The 14,716-nt window shown below is 59.2% G+C and overlaps 5 protein-coding genes across 5 annotated transcripts; 2 read left to right on the top strand and 3 right to left on the bottom strand.

The window, feature by feature from the left end:
* Positions 1–1,364: 1,364 nt before the first annotated feature.
* On the bottom strand, positions 1,365–5,107 carry CDEST_01088 (Putative GATOR complex protein MIO, zinc-ribbon). Its single transcript, XM_062917247.1, has 5 exons — positions 4,170–5,107; positions 3,465–4,097; positions 2,845–3,414; positions 2,699–2,791; positions 1,365–2,643 (listed from the first exon to the last, which is right to left on the bottom strand). Exons 1-5 carry the CDS (start codon positions 4,747–4,749, stop codon positions 1,367–1,369), a joined length of 3,153 nt encoding a protein of 1,050 aa, XP_062773298.1. The 5' UTR covers positions 4,750–5,107; the 3' UTR covers positions 1,365–1,366.
* Positions 5,108–5,249: 142 nt separating this feature from the next.
* On the top strand, positions 5,250–6,476 carry CDEST_01087 (Putative rRNA-processing protein Efg1). Its single transcript, XM_062917246.1, has 2 exons — positions 5,250–5,678; positions 5,756–6,476. The coding sequence occupies exons 1-2, from the start codon at positions 5,342–5,344 to the stop codon at positions 6,358–6,360; spliced, it is 942 nt and encodes a 313-aa protein (XP_062773297.1). The 5' UTR covers positions 5,250–5,341; the 3' UTR covers positions 6,361–6,476.
* Positions 6,477–7,142: 666 nt separating this feature from the next.
* CDEST_01086 (uncharacterized protein) lies at positions 7,143–8,415 on the top strand (the record flags this gene model as incomplete). Its single annotated transcript, XM_062917245.1, has 2 exons — positions 7,143–7,356; positions 7,439–8,415. 2 exons carry the CDS (start codon positions 7,143–7,145, stop codon positions 8,413–8,415), a joined length of 1,191 nt encoding a protein of 396 aa, XP_062773296.1.
* A 147-nt stretch (positions 8,416–8,562) lies between these two features.
* Positions 8,563–10,147, bottom strand: CDEST_01085 (Putative phosphotransferase KptA/Tpt1, RNA 2'-phosphotransferase domain-containing protein). The gene is made up of 2 exons (XM_062917244.1): positions 9,607–10,147; positions 8,563–9,493 (listed from the first exon to the last, which is right to left on the bottom strand). Exons 1-2 carry the CDS (start codon positions 10,078–10,080, stop codon positions 8,804–8,806), a joined length of 1,164 nt encoding a protein of 387 aa, XP_062773295.1. The 5' UTR covers positions 10,081–10,147; the 3' UTR covers positions 8,563–8,803.
* A 129-nt stretch (positions 10,148–10,276) lies between these two features.
* Positions 10,277–14,716, bottom strand: CDEST_01084 (uncharacterized protein). Its single transcript, XM_062917243.1, has 2 exons — positions 13,086–14,716; positions 10,277–12,775 (listed from the first exon to the last, which is right to left on the bottom strand). The coding sequence occupies exons 1-2, from the start codon at positions 14,610–14,612 to the stop codon at positions 10,817–10,819; spliced, it is 3,486 nt and encodes a 1,161-aa protein (XP_062773294.1). The 5' UTR covers positions 14,613–14,716; the 3' UTR covers positions 10,277–10,816.

Raw genomic sequence — 14,716 nt, 5'->3', positions numbered from 1 at the left:
GAAGAGCCCGGGCCAGTTCCCCGTGTGTAGGTACTCTCTGCTCAGTGCTTCTGTGCTCTGTGCTCCCCCAGCCCAACGCAGCCACCCAGCCGAGGCAAATAAAACCGCAAGAGTGACCTACCTGTACTAGAGCCCAGAGAGCCGGGGTGGGCGGGGGCTAGGTTTGAACGGCAACCAGCCGGGGCCAGCCGGGGGCAGGCAAGACTCGAGAGTAGACTACCAAAACGCCTGGAAGAGTGGATCTATCCCGTGGGAGTATCCGTACCTGACCGGGGATGGCCCAAGGGGGTCATCACAACCTACCTAGGTACGCTGTGTGCACCGGTGATTACTTCACCTACCTAGGTCGGGACTATCTGTACTCTGGACTTTAGGTACTTGCCTGGGTAGGTGGGTGTCGGCTTAGGTACAGGTACCTACGTCGAGTCCACCATATATCCACTAGCTGGTGTGGGCCCACATCCTTCAGCACCTCATGGCATAGCTTCCAAGCACCCTCTTTCACTTACTCATTCGCGCACAACACACACACACACACACACTCGCTCTCTCACTCTCCCCTCTCCCCCTGTCAGCCGTCAACCCAAGCTCACATCTCACCTCCCCTACCTGACGTATACCTCGAGTGTGTGTGGGCGGCCACTGGCCAGCAAACACCTGAACCGCGACTCGACGCTCCCGGGTGTGGCCCACGCCCGTTGACCGGGACACTGCAATGGGTATCAACCGGCAGCCTCGAGGTAGTATTCCACCCACCGGTCAAGATCCCCGCCGGCTTCAGAGATGCGCAGGTGATCGATCATACTGCAGCCCGGCCGCCCGAATCTGACAAGTCCTTCCCTCACCGAGTGACAGCCCAGCCCCATCCATCCATTCTGCATTTCAATATACATCCTCTCTTGGACGTGACGGCAATACGACACGCCTAACATTACACGTGTCACCGGCGACAAAGACACGGCATACGTCCTGGGAGCCTGGAAGGTCGAGGGTACTCGACCGGTACAGATACGATGGCATTGGAGAATATATGCAGGCTGACTGACTGACAGGGTTCCAATTCTCCGCGACACCTTCCGCCGCCTCCCCGTCTGCCCGCCCCATGCGCCTTGCTGGTTAACATGCAGACGGATGCGGAATACATAATCATGTCGTGAGTGTCCCATCACAAAAGCCGAAGAAGCAAATAACGACAACAAGAAAGAACAGCTCATTTAACATATCACGCCGCCCCCCTCCCTCAGTACTGGATGAGAACGTCGCCGGGACCAGACCCCCCCCTGGAAGCCTCGGATCAGACACCCCCGCTTGTGCCGTATCCTGATGCCTCCCCCTGTCATCTTTTCGTCTCGGACCGTCTCGTGATTTAGTGATAGTTCAGCTCCGGGTTGGCCCTGAAATTGCATCGACACCGGCATTCGGGCACCGGGCACTCGACGTGCCTCGTAAACCACTGCCTCGCATGGTCGAGATGCAGTACATGCTCGCACTTGAGACAAAAAGTTGGAAAGTTGGCCGCCACCCACACCTCCGGCTCGCCGTTGAGCTCGGGCCGGTCGGTCCTCGGGACTCCCACCACCTCGAGGCACACCACGCACCTCGGCAGGTGACGCCCGCAGTTCGGGCAACTGATGCCCGCGTTGGTGCTGGTCGCCATCAGCGGATTCCTCGAGTCGGGCGCCCCCGCCTGTGACCCTGTTCCGGCTCCGCCTTGCCCGGCGAGCGTCGTCTCCGCGTCGCAGTAGACGCACCGCAGCGCGATTTGTCGAGACGGCGGCTTGATCGTCGGCCGCCCTCCACGCTTGCTCTTTTTCGTGCTCTCCACCTCGAACTTGGTCCTCTGCAGAAATGCCTTGTGCCGTTGCAGGTATGACCTGTAGGCGTTCCTCCACGCCAGGCACCGGTAGTCGTCAATGTAGCGCGGCGCGCATATCGATGTTACCAGCGTCGCCGTCTGGAAGTCGTTGAACTTCTCGACATACTTGGCAAAGATGTCGACCAGCCTATCCGTGATCCCCGTGAGAACGATCCCCTCAATGTCCCCTGTCTCCACTGCCATGGCAACCTGCTCGTTGAGCCACCTGGTGAGCTGCTCATCGTCGAAATTCCGCACCGCGACGTAAGCCCGATCCGACAAGGGCAACGATTTTTGGTTGGCGATGGCGACCCAGTCCCCCGTGGCGATCAGCGAGGAAATTGCCCGGAGATAAGGATCCGTCTTCGAAGCGACGGCCTCGTCGAAATCGAGCTGCTCCTTGCTGAGGTGGCTGTCGTTCCTCCCAATGAGTTGCAACGCCAGCGAGACGAACAGCAGCTCCGGATGGGTAACGCTGGCCGTCTTTAGGATTTGAATTGCAACTTGCGTTTCGCCCTTGAAGAGAGCCCGGGCCGCTGCCATTGTGTGTGGCGTCGTTGGGTAGTCTCGGCTGGGATCGTGCACCGCTGCTCCCCTGGCTTCATGCGCGGCAGTGTCCCCCCAACCGCAGATGTCCAGGCACAATTGCCTATGGAATGGCTTCTTGGTATGGATCCCTGCGTACTTTGGCAACCGCCGCTTTGTGCAGATGCTCCCGATGCACTTCTCCCAAAGGGTTGTCTCCGGAATCGGTGATGCCTCCGGAAGCCTTGATGAGGGCTTTCTACCTGCCATGAGTGTCAGTCATCATGCCGGTGGAATGCTCATGCAGGCTTCACGAACCCAGATCGTCGGTCCAGATAGTACAGACGCCCATGTAGCTGAGGTCGAGCGGTGACAGCTTCATGCCTCCGTCAAAGGCAGCGTCTTCCGCATCTACGCTTGGTTGTTAGCGACGTCGACGACAACGTGCCATCCGAGATGCGTACCAGCGACCCAGTCCCACACATAACGCAGCCATGGGTCATCAGACACGACGACACGGTTGATGTTACAGTCAAAAAGGTACTTCTCTTTCGCGCGGAGGAGCATGACGTGGTCGAGAAGGCACTGAGCTTCGGTCGACAAGTCCGGAGCCTTCAACGGCAATGACAGAAGATGCTCGTGCATGTGACGACAAGAAACCGGCCCTTCTTTGGAAAGAGAAAGCTGGGCGAGCGAGCTGATTGACTCCTCCATAGCTGAGCTTTCGGCCCCGTTCGTCTCTGAATTTTTGGCCTTTTCCTTAAGCTCCAGCCTCAAAGCCCGCATCCTCTCTGCAGTCGGCCTGGACTTGTCGAGTGCCGGAGAGGCCTTGTCCGCATTGCCGATCAGCTTGCTGTTGAGATCGGCGGCCGAGAACTTGGACTGCAACGTCTTGTCCACGATGGACTGGATGTCGGCCTTGTTAGGGCCAAATATGGGAATATCCGAGAGTGCCTCCTTGACAAACAAGGGACCGAGCATGTCAGAACAATGCGAAGGCTCGAACTCCATTATGCTGTGGTACTCGGCTCCTTCTACACGACGTTAGAGATACTGCCCCCGGCGTAGGGGCCCATCAACATACCTTCCAGTCCCCGATGAGGCGGCTGCCACGGCGTCAGTTTGTAGAGGTAGTCGGAAGTATACGACGGTTGCTCGAGGATCTCGAACGTTCCGTTGGCGCGCAGAATCACAAGGCGTGGCTGCAGCACCGCCGAGTCCAGCGTCACCCAGTCAAAAGACACAATGCGATCGTTCTTCCTGCCGCTGTCGCCATATTGGACATCCATGTCGTAGGACTTATGGACCTCCAGCAGCTCGGGGCTACCCTCGAGAGCCATGTCGCGATGTGTTATCTCCTTGTTCGTGTCCAAGACCTTGAGCTGGCCAGATCGAGACAACACGGCCAAAAGCCCGCGATGATCCCGGCAATAGCGCAGGGAGCGAACGATGGAATGCCTGCTTTCGCTCAGGGACGGGTCGTCGTCCATCTCCACCACCCGGTCGAGTTTCAGGGCACCGCCCCACGGGAGGTCGTCCTCGTCCACCGCGCCCAAGTACGATGGCGAAGCAACTGGCCGCGACGTCGCACGTCTGTCCCAGACCATGATGCCAGGCTGGTCCAATGCCGACGACGCGAAATAGTTCTGGTCGGCATAATCTATGGCCAGGTTATTGTTGCACTTGGTCTGGAACGTAGAGACAACACTGCCAGGCTCTACGAGTGGACAAATGAAATAGGTCAGTGACAGCTGCTTGATTTATACGTGCCTCTGGGCAACTACTGTACCTCGGAGATCGTGGATGCGCAGGCCCTGGGCCTTGATCCCCACCACCAAGGTCTTGGGGCTATCCTCAAAGAACTTGACGCTCGACACTGACACACTCGGTTCCAGTCGGTAGGCCGGGTCCGTGAACGCGTGCAAATCTTTGGGGAACCCCTTGGCTGTCTTGCTCATCGTCGACAGCCGGTTGACGTCCCAGATGTGAAGGCACTGGTCCATCCGCACTCTGTCCAGGCCAACGGCAAGGAGCCCTTCGATGCTGAAAGCCACCGCTTGACACGTTCTCGTCATCTTAAGATTTAGTTCGATGTAAGCATTGGAGTTGTCGTCCATCCTCAGCAGATTAACAACACCGGTCTGGGTGCCGACGGCCAGAAGGCCCGGTACCGTCGGCGACCAGTCATACGTAGTGAGCGTGGGGAAATCATCGTGTTTAGATAGCCTCTTGTAGTCGAACCGGCTTCTCTGCGCGAGTCCGTTGGGCTCGTACACCTGCACGACGCGATGCTGGAGGTTGATGTGGATGAAGCTATCGTGGCCAGGAATCTGCGACCACTTGATCAGTCCAGGCTCTGGACGGTCCATGGCGGCCGCGCGCGCCTGGAATATAAAGTGATTATGCGATTAGAAGGCCTAGTAAGTCGAATAAGATCAAGATTTTGCGCCAACAGCTTGAGTTCTTATCAATGACCCCTAGGCGTTTGTCTAGGTTGAGTGGATTTGCTGCGTGTGATGGTGGGGGTGTAAGCAGACTGACTATGTCGCGGAGACCAAAGACACTGTTTTGATTCCGTTATTTGACCCACGGAAAATCAGAAGTGAAGCGTACCGGTGAGAGTGAAAGGTTGACGTTGAATGATCGAAGGTGCCCGTTAGGTACTCGGGCATCCTCTCACCGAGCTTCGGGCGGGATAGCTTCGCGACCAGGTCAGTGAGCCGTTGTAATTGGCGCCTGTCATTGGCCCGAGTGGTCCGTTCTTAGCGCTAGTCCCGAAGCGGACAGATAAGCACTATTGGGTGGGGTCGGCAGCCTCCAGGCCACCGATAACGAACCAAATTTTTGAAATGCCGAGCCCTGCGAAACCGTCGTCGGCTTCCATCTCGTCGACTCAGCCCGCCACAGAAACAACTACATCAGAACACGTCCCCTTCTACATACACAGCCACGGAAGAAGTCATGGGCACGAAACGAGCACACGACGACTTCGATTCGGAAGGCGCGCAGACGCACGACCAGCGCAGCAACTCACCGGGCTCGGAAGACGGTCAGCACGATAACAAAAGGTTCAAGGCCACCAAGAGGAAGCACAGGGCGAAGGAGGGCACGACGAACTGGAACAAGACGCGCGCGAGAGCCATCAGAAGGCTGTTACAGAGCGGCAAGGAGCTGCCAGCCACGAAGCGCAATGAGCTGGAGCAGGAGCTGCAGGCGCTGCAGGAGAGGGTCGAGGAGCACGACTTCAGGAAGAGGCGGAGCAACATGATTCAGAAATACCACATGGTTCGGTTCTTTGGTACGTGGGAAAATCTCCTTGTTCCTGTAGGGAGGGCGTCTTTGAAGTCGACCAGATTAACTGACGGCGACCACCAGAGCGGAAAAAGGCAGAGAGGCTCCTGAAGCAACTCCGCAAGAAACTCCAGCAGACCGAAGACGCCGAAGAGAAGAAGCGCCTCGAGGCCGAGGCCCACGTGGCCGAAGTGGACGTCGCCTACGCCCGCTTCTTTCCCCTGATGGAGCGCTACGAGAGTCTGTATGCCGACAAGAACAAGGACGCCGGGGACGGGGAACAGAAGCAGGAGGAGGGGGCGGCGGACAAGCCGGACGAGGCCGACGCGGACAAACCCTTCAAGCAGCCCAAGGCGCTGCAGGCGCTGCACGCGGAACGGCCAAAGATGTGGGCGACGGTCGAGAAGGTGCTGCCGGAGGGCGAGGCGGCGCTGTACAGACTGCGCGACCGCAAGTCGCCGGCGGACGCGGCCCCGCACCAGAGGCAGCCCCTGCCGCAGCGGAAGCAGCGACCGGCGCGGGCGAAGGAAGAGGACCCGTGGCTCGCGCGGTCCAAGAAGTCTTGGGACGATGTCAAGAAGACGAGGGACCCCAAGCAGCCGATGAACCGAAGAGAGCGGAGGGCACTGGAGAGGAAGGCCCCGAAGAAGGTGGAGGAGGAGGACGACGGCACGGGTTTCTTTGAGTGAGGCAGGGAACTCGAAAGGGAAAGAAAACATGGGCGCGGTGTTGAGCGTTTCGATTGTTATTTGTATACCCCCCTAAAAAGTCGTGTGGGATAGCCGTCAATGGAACAACAGTCGATGATGATTTATCTTGACAAACATCTCACAGAGTGAGGGTTCCTACCTCTGTGGCGGCGTGAAGGCAGCGTGAGGGCAGCGTGGGAGGGTGTGCTTAAGGAGATCGTCGGTCTAATGACAGCCGCTCCGACCCCTCGCAGACCAAAGTAATTTCTTTCCAAGGACTTGCTTACTGTGGTCAAGACGAAAAACCACCACTACCCAATGCCGTTGGCCTTCCATCCGGGTGTGTGCAGAGGATAGACCGGAGGCATTACCCCCCCTCACCCGTTCCTCGGCCTCCTCCGTCGAGATCCAGTAAGCGATCGGCGCATTGGGGGGAAGGGAGCGACCAAGAAACTACAACCCCCACCAGCACTAACACTTCTCAAGTGTCACGAATGGCCTCTGCACTCTTCCCATCTTCCCAACTAACAAACTTTCCTCGATAGGGGAAGGGAAGCTGCTGCCTGCCTTACTTCATGAAATCTACCAAACCCCCCCCCCCCCCCCCCCCCCCCCTCCCCACCTCCATCTCATTTCATATCCTCGTCTCTTCTCTCTCACAACTTATCGCTCCGTTGCGTAACATTCGATACGACCTAGGTAGTTTTAACTATAACAAACAACCCTTCTCATAACACCCGTCGCCTGGGTTAGTTAGCGAAGGCTCATCCGAAACCACCGCCATGTCAATCCCATTCCCTAACAACGCGCCCGCCCAGCGCGTAGACTGGGCCGCCCTCAAGTCCTTCATCGCCGACAAGGAGCGCCTCGAGGCGGAAACCGGTCGCCCCGCCCCGCTCAGCGAGACCGAGCTCTCGGCCATCGCCGTCCTCCTCCGCCCGGCCCCTCGACCGGGCCCGGAGATCGGCGGCCAGAACTGGCTCGGCCTGCTCAACCGTACGTAACGAGATTTGGAACCAAGAGACCATCATCCCCCCCCCTCCCCCAACCAGATCATCTGGCTGACAACCAGACGCAGATTTCCAACAGGTCAGGAGCCAAAAGGTCACCTTCGCAGACATCCCCCGCGAGTACCCCCGCCTCGGCAAGGCCCCTGACCTGCGCTGGACGTGCACCGCAACCTTCGCCGCCACCGGCGATGTCTTCCCCCGGCCTGACAGCGGCTCGGGAAGCACCTCCACCACCGGAGGCACCGCCCCTGCCATCCCAGACTTCCAGAAGAAGCAGGACGCGAAACAGTACGCCGCCAAGACCGCCTGCGAGTGGCTCATCGCCAACGGCCACATGCTGCCCTCGGGCGAGCTGCCAAAGCTCCCCAAGCACTTCGCGCCCGCGCCCGCCTCCGCCACGGTATCCGTCCTCCCTTGCAAGAGGTCGCCGCCTGCTTCGCCCCTCTCCGCCGCCGGCGGTTCGTCGTCCGCGGCCGCGAGGAAGAAGCAGGACACCCAGTCCGCACGAGCGTCCTCCTCCTCCAGCTCATCCTCGTCATCTCCCCACCCCGCACACGACGACGCTGGTGCCACCATCGTAAATACGTCATCCGCTCTCAAAGCGACAGCGCCCTCCCCGCCAGTGTCAGCGACCAAATCGGCCCCTTCCACCACTTCCACCTCCTCTTCCTCCGCGACGACAACACCCGACGCAGGGACCCCCATCGCCCCAAGACCTCAAGATAGTAGCGCCGCCGCCGCCGCCCCCGCAGACCCTGCAGACCCCTCGGCAAGGATTCGTGAGCTTTGTGCCCGCCTCAAGTATCCGGTCCCCCACTACCGGCTGGCCAAAAACACAACCGTCGCCGGCGGCGACTTCTGGGACGGCCACGCCGACTTCGGCGGCGACCCCCGCGTGCCGGACGACGTGGGCGTCGTCCGCAAGGTCCTGACCAAGAAGGCCGCCAAGGAGCGCATGGCGAAGCACGTACTCGCCTGGTTGCTCTCCGAGCTCGAGAAGAGAGAGAGGGTGGCCAGAGTGCTGCTGGGGGATAATAAGAGGTGACATGGCCCGATTGGACTTTGGGTTTGGATGATTTAGGCTACGGGAGTTGACGGCAGCAAGAGTCGTTATGCGAGGTGACACAATTCATCTGCAATAGGAATGTTTGCCCGGAACTAAGCCGAGGATCTCGACCGTGACGAGAGTGACGAGAGTGGCAAGATGCTTTGCGGATCCTCATAAGCTGCATTTATTCGTCATGATGGATCAGGAACTCTTGAGGCAGATGCGAATCGACTTCAGCCTTGGTCCTAGTAAGGCAATCTTATCGAACCTGCCCGGCTCTGTATCTGTGTAATGACCCCTTGTACATAGAGACATGCGTACGCGGGCGAAAAGAGATGTGTTCTTCCCTCATATCTCATCTTCACTTCACGGCCTCCGCATAGCCTTACGCCCTCCCACCCCTCTGGCCACCGCGACCGCCACGCCCGCCACGCCCGCCACCCCTCCCCTTGCCCGGCGGCGCTCTCATCCTCAGCCCCTCGGGCAGCTCGCCGACCTTCTCCCCATCCCTCCACAACACGCCCACGCCCGCCGCCTCGTCCCTCGCGCGCACCTCGCGGAACAACCTCGTGGGCACCCTCCCCTCCGCGTCCCCTTCCGTCAGCACGACGCCGTTCTCGCTGACCCACCATCGCATCTCTTCCTCCTCTCTCAGCGCCCTCTCGACGTCGACGTACACCAGCACTTCGGCATCCCTCCTCATGCCGCTTACGACGCCCCTCTCATCCCCCGGCAGCCCTGTCGCGAAGTGCACGTGGTTCCGCCCCATTCTACTCAGCCCACCCGACTCCTCGATGGCCCGCCAGAAGGCAAAGTACGTGCCGTGCACCACGATCTCGGGCACGTTGCCCGCATCGAGCGTGATGGGCGTCAGCAACGCCGCCGAGTCGAGCTTGATGCTGTGGCCCTGGTTCGCGCGGATCAGCCAGTGCAAGGGCTCCGTCGAGGTCTCGTCCAGCGACGGGTTCGTCGCCTCGTTGACTTTGAGGGCGAAGCGCTGCTTGTCCGACGTGCTGACGGCGGCTTGGATGTCGGAGAAGGTCACCTGCAGCGAGCGGATAGGGCCGTAGGAGAGCTATGGCGGTGGTTAGCATTTGTGACCATCACTTCATGAAGCATGGAAACACCAGGTCGCCGCCCATCCAGAGACGAGCGTCATCCCGCAGTCGAAGAGAGACGCAAACTCACCACTTTGTCCAGCGGCGCATATCCGCCGTCATCAAGCTTCAACCCAGCGTTCTCGGCCTGGTGTCTCAGAAGCTTTGAAAGTGCCTTAGAAACCAACACCTCCCGCGGCTGTCCCCCGCCACCACCACCCCTCCCGCCTCTGCGCCCACCTCCTCCTCCGCGCCTCTGCGTCTTGTCATCGACAGCAACAGCCGCGGTCTCCGTGTGCTGGTCTGCCATTCTGTCTTGCTCCACGACGGATGGAGATGCCTGAAACTGTGAAAGCCTCGAAAACGGTCCGAGTTGCCACGTCGACCGGGGTGACGCTGATGATAGATGGCGGTTGTGCGTCGTCTGGTGCGCTGGGCCTTGCACTGCAATCGGCCGTGGTATAGCCGCGTATTCCACTAAAACAACCTTCCACGGCGGTCTTTTCACGTGAACGAGGCTAGGAAACCTGTATCTTTTGAAAAAGCAAACAGTGCTACTTGTCATGTAGTGGGTATATCCGTGTGTGTGTGCGTGTGTGTATATGGGTTTTTATGAGAGAGTAAGAGAAGTCGTGTGAAGTCAGAGTTAGACTGGCTGGGTTCAGGCCCGCTGAAAATTAAAATCTCAGTGGTCAGTGAAGACCACCGCCGCCGCCCCCTCTCAGCTGTCAGGCCTCACTCGCCGGTGAGTCAAACCCGTCAACCTCAGAAATCAAACAAGCGCGCGCACGGGTTGGACCCGAACCCCTCCCTCTTCTTAGTTGGCTCAAACTTGCAGAGCCTTGGATCTTAGCGAATCGCTTCGCAATCATAGGATGCCAAAGAGGCCGATTACCATAGCAAAAAGTCAATCGTTGCGTCCGACCCCAACACATCTCAACTTCGCCTTACGTTCATGAGCCCAAAACCTTCTAGGCAGAGAAGCCAGACGGCCAGCTTCTCCTGCCCTGTTCACAGCATGGTCGGACTGAGAATACTTTTTGACAAAATATGTCAAGAGGCATCCTGGGCCTCTATCCTTAACCTTTTCATTGACTGCTCGATATACAGATGCTCTAGCCTTCCCAAGTGAAGGCGAGTCCAACAAATCAACCGGCCGTCCGTCATCGATTGTCATACAAGTACAGGGAAACCACTGCCGAACCCATGCGGTGGTAACATACGCCAAACAAACAATGACGCCGGCGTAAGAAAAGACATCTATGATACATTCATCCGTGTGATTGTGATTCGTTAAGACGTTATCGGTAACTGCCCGACTGGGCAGCCGTCGATGAATTCGTAATCGTGCTGTCGCGGTTGGGCCTGCTGCGGCTGATGCTGCTGGCCCGATTCAGCAGCGACGTGTGGCTGAGAGAGAAGTGTCGCGGCTGCGCTACAGCTTGTTGCGACCGCTCTTCGGTAGGTTTCTCGGCCGACGAGAATTGTTCGCGTTCCGGCGTTCTCTCGAGATACCGCCGTGATGCCATTGACGGCGTAGATGGCGCGACCAGACGAGATGCGAGGGACGACGCCCCGAACCGTCTGCGCGGGAGGGCAGAAGAAGCCGGCGAAGACACCTCGTTCGAGGCCGTCTGAGAGTGATATGTGTGGGATACAGCGCGAGCCGGTGTCGTGAGCTCCGTAGCGGCTCGCGAGGGGGCGCGGAACCGCGTTTCGTCGTCTTCTTCGCCAACGGTGCCCCGGCGTGATCGGAGCAGAGAGGTTTGGCGGCCAGTCTCACGCGAGTCCTCCGGCTCCTCGGTGCCTGCTCGCCGGGTTCTCAAGAGCATTGAAGACCTCCGGCCATCCTCGGGCTCCTCGGTAACGGCACGACGAGACCGGCCGATGAACAAAGACGACTTTCTGTGGGCCGTCTTGTTTCCGTCTCCTGGCGTGCTTGGGATCGTCCCTGGAGGAAGGGCGAATCTAGGAGTGGGTAGCGCGCTGGAGTTGAGCATGGTGTTGCGCCTCTCCTCATACTTGGACAAGGCTCTGGGGCTCGTGACTGCATTGCTATTCGGTTTCGGGAGGGTCTGCTGCTCCGATGTAATACTAGGGCGACGCTGAGCAACGGCACCGGTAAACGTCTTGACGACCGTCGGGGTAGAGGGAGTCGTCGTTTCTTTAGGGGCAGGTACGTTGACTTGGACCGTCTTGTTGCCGGCCGCTTCCTCGCTCAACGCCAACACCAGTTCCGTCAGGCTTCGGCAGATGCTATCGGCCTTGCGTCGCAATTGGCGATCCGTCAGGTTCGTGCCGATGCCGATGGTGCTCGCACCGCTCGAGATGGGTCCGGGTTGGCCGGCGGTCCCCATCATGTTGGCGAGTGCCAGAGCATCTGTGGCAGCCACCTCAAGTGCCCGGGCGACTTCGTCGCTGAGAAACGGTTTGGATTTGCTGACAGCGGAGAGAAGAATGGGCTGCTGAGTCTCGCGTTGAGAGGACGTAGTGCTGACAGCATCATGGTGAGGATGGCTGTTGCCGCCAGAGGTTCGTTTTGGCGAGGTGGACATGGTGGTGTTGGTTGCGGTCGGCGGACGTTCGTCTGAGGCTCGAGACATCGCGGCGCCAGAGGTCGCAGGAAACTTGCCCGTCAGTTCCAATCGATGAATTCGCGACTTGAGATCGTCCAGCTCGTCCCACACGGTCGAGGGTGCATTCGTCGAGGCCGTTGCTGTCGATTCAGTGCCCTCGACCACGTGACTAGGATCCTGTTGCGCTTCAGTATGTGGTGGTTCCGTCGACTTGGGAACCAATGGCGAAGAGTTGTAAGTGCGTGTTTGGCCGTATTGGAGGTTCGATTGCCTATACGCCGAGTTGCGGGCCGAGTAGCCGGAGTTGCTGTCGGTCAACGAAGGCCGTCTCCGTGCGTAGGGTGAGTTCTCGCCCATGGGGTCTTGGAAGGTAAAAGACCGAGGTGTGTTGACAATCGAGCGGCTGGCAGAGTGGTTGGTGGGCTGGAAGGTTTTTGCGCGTCCAAGATCCTCGGCGGGATGAACAGACGAGGGGCGGTCTCGGGTCAGGGGTGATCGATACGCCAACGCGCGTGCCATTGGGTCAGTGGCACTGTCGTCCTCGGATTGACGCACGCGTTTTTTCGACGTCTCCTGCTGGTCGGAGAGTCGACGACTAATCTGGGGCGGGGAGACGGGATGATGATAAGACAAGGGGACAGCGGCGGACAGGGGTCGGCGATGGGAAGATCTTGCGATGCGGGTCTGTTGGTCATCCTCGGTCAGCTCGCGGTCGTCCATGGCGAAACTCTGTGCGCATGTGTCCGGGACGCCAGGGTGGGCGTCGCAGGAACGTGGGAAATGATGCTGCGCCAAAAAGGCGCTGGATCACTGGGGAGGGGTTGGGTGCAAAGGACAAGAAGACCGGGATGAACAGCTAAAAATAAGGCAAGACGGCTTGATATCATGGCGGGCAGACGTCGGCCATTCATTGAGGTAGGGCACGGCCGTTTGCATCGCGCTAGCAAGATGCCCGAAACAACGAGGCAAAATCGTGAAAAGAGGCTAGACTTACTATGGCACTCGGTTGCTCCGCTGGCGCAACATCTCCAGAGCCACGACGTGTTGGCTCCTGTCTCGCGATCTTCATAAAGACGTCACCGGTGGTGTCGTCGGCGTCGGTCGACAGCGGTTGTGTCATTTGCGAGTAATCATCATCGCGTCTGCCCTCGAGTGCGCGCAGTGTGCGGTCGCGTTGATTGGAGTCGACGAGGTCATCACCAAAATCGAAGGAGCGCATGGTAGAGGTGCTGCTGTCGAGTCCCAGACTTCGACGAGACCCGGATGATCGAAAAGAACGGATAGGGGCCACGCGCACCGAGGCGGTCGGAGTGGTGGCGGCGGCGGCGGCGGCGGCAGTAGCTTTGAAAGAAACGGGGGGTCGCGACGCTACTGATCTTCGTCTCTCATCTGTCGGACTCGAATTCTGTAAGGTTTTGGGTAACAACAGCTCACGCTGGCCCTGGGCCCAGTCCTTCGTGGTCCTGTCGGCCGGGGACGGAAGCGCGTCGTCGGTTGTGTCGGAGGGATGCGCGGCGTCAGTCTCTGCTACAGGCGGTGGTGGTAACTCAGGGTCGGTCGCATTTGACTCGCGAGATCGAGATGTAGCGGCTCGTCGACTTTGTAGCCTGGCGGGAAGGGCGGTCGACTTGGGATCTGCGACGTCGCGGCGGGGTGGTAAGGACTGCACGATGACGGGGGAATCGGGATAAGAGGCGGGCCGCCTCGGTGAGACGGATGTGGCTGTAGGGATGGGCTGGTAGGTCGACGCTCTGGATCGCGGACTGAGCTTAGGAGGCGACTCGGGCAACTCGTGGATGGGGCTCGAGATCCGGGACGAGAGCTGAGAGAGTTGGCGGTGGGAAGGGTGGCGGCCGTGGCTCAGTCCAAGTGAAGTCGGCCGAGTATCTTGTGGAGAGTAAATGTTTTTGTCGGATTGGTCGGCGAATTTGTGTTGCGGTCGCTGATGGTCGTGCAAGTCTGACGTTGTTGTTGGCAGGGTGGTGGGAAAAGCGGAGTCAGTGGCGGTGGTAATGCCAATGCCAATGCCAATGGCCGTATCAGTGTCAGTGTCAGTGTCGGCGACGGTGTCAGTAGGGCGGTTTTGGCTGGTAGGCGCTTGAGATTTAGGCGAGACAGGCGAGGGAGGCGGCGGGATGTGGTGCAGCAATGAGGGGAGCACTAGACGTGGGTGGTGCTGGTGCTGCTTGTGTAAGTCGGCGAACCGAAAGGCGGGAAGTTTGGACGAGTTGTGGCTCAGGCGATGGGCGTGGTAGGGTGAAGAGGGCGAGTTTGCCGAAGATGTCGCAGACTCTGAGGGAGTATGGAATGCGACAGCGCTCTGCGAAGAGGAGGAGAAGGAAAAGGAGGATGAAGGAGACGCGTCGTCTGTTGTGGACGCGGATGCGGATACCGAAGCGGAAGAAGAAGACAATGTGGGATTCAGAGTCGGGGCATGGCCCGCAGCGTCGAAACCACTTCCTGGTGCTGGTACCGGTGCTGGTACAGCCGGTGCTGTTGTTGCTGCTGTGGCCGTGGCCATGGTCGCGTCGGGGGGGTCGTCTCCTCTCTCGGTGGTGCGTGCTGGGCTGGGCTGGGCTGGGCTCACTCTGTGTCTCTTCGGTCAGGATTTCCAGGTTGGGGGGA

Source organism: Colletotrichum destructivum, chromosome 1 (genome assembly GCF_034447905.1).
Source record: "Colletotrichum destructivum chromosome 1, complete sequence".
NCBI lineage: Eukaryota > Fungi > Ascomycota > Sordariomycetes > Glomerellales > Glomerellaceae > Colletotrichum > Colletotrichum destructivum.
Note: the sequence above shows the minus strand (reverse complement) of the source record. Positions and strands in the feature narration are given on the sequence as shown.

Bases quoted from the DNA above. Each gene is read 5' to 3' on its own strand.
- CDEST_01088 (XM_062917247.1), bottom strand. From the start codon at position 4,749: ATGGACCGTCCAGAGCCTGGACTGATCAAGTGGTCGCAGATTCCTGGC. The intron at 4,098-4,169 runs GTACAGTAGTTG...GTCCACTCGTAG, and splicing joins GCGCATCCACGATCTCCGAG to AGCCTGGCAGTGTTGTCTCT. The intron at 2,792-2,844 runs GTACGCATCTCG...AACCAAGCGTAG, and splicing joins TGTGTGGGACTGGGTCGCTG to ATGCGGAAGACGCTGCCTTT.
- CDEST_01087 (XM_062917246.1), top strand. From the start codon at position 5,342: ATGGGCACGAAACGAGCACACGACGACTTCGATTCGGAAGGCGCGCAG. The intron at 5,679-5,755 runs GTACGTGGGAAA...GGCGACCACCAG, and splicing joins CCACATGGTTCGGTTCTTTG to AGCGGAAAAAGGCAGAGAGG.
- CDEST_01085 (XM_062917244.1), bottom strand. From the start codon at position 10,080: ATGACAAGTAGCACTGTTTGCTTTTTCAAAAGATACAGGTTTCCTAGC. The intron at 9,494-9,606 runs GTGAGTTTGCGT...CCACCGCCATAG, and splicing joins ATGCGCCGCTGGACAAAGTG to CTCTCCTACGGCCCTATCCG.
- CDEST_01084 (XM_062917243.1), bottom strand. From the start codon at position 14,612: ATGGCCACGGCCACAGCAGCAACAACAGCACCGGCTGTACCAGCACCG. The intron at 12,776-13,085 runs GTAAGTCTAGCC...GATGACCAACAG, and splicing joins CGGAGCAACCGAGTGCCATA to ACCCGCATCGCAAGATCTTC.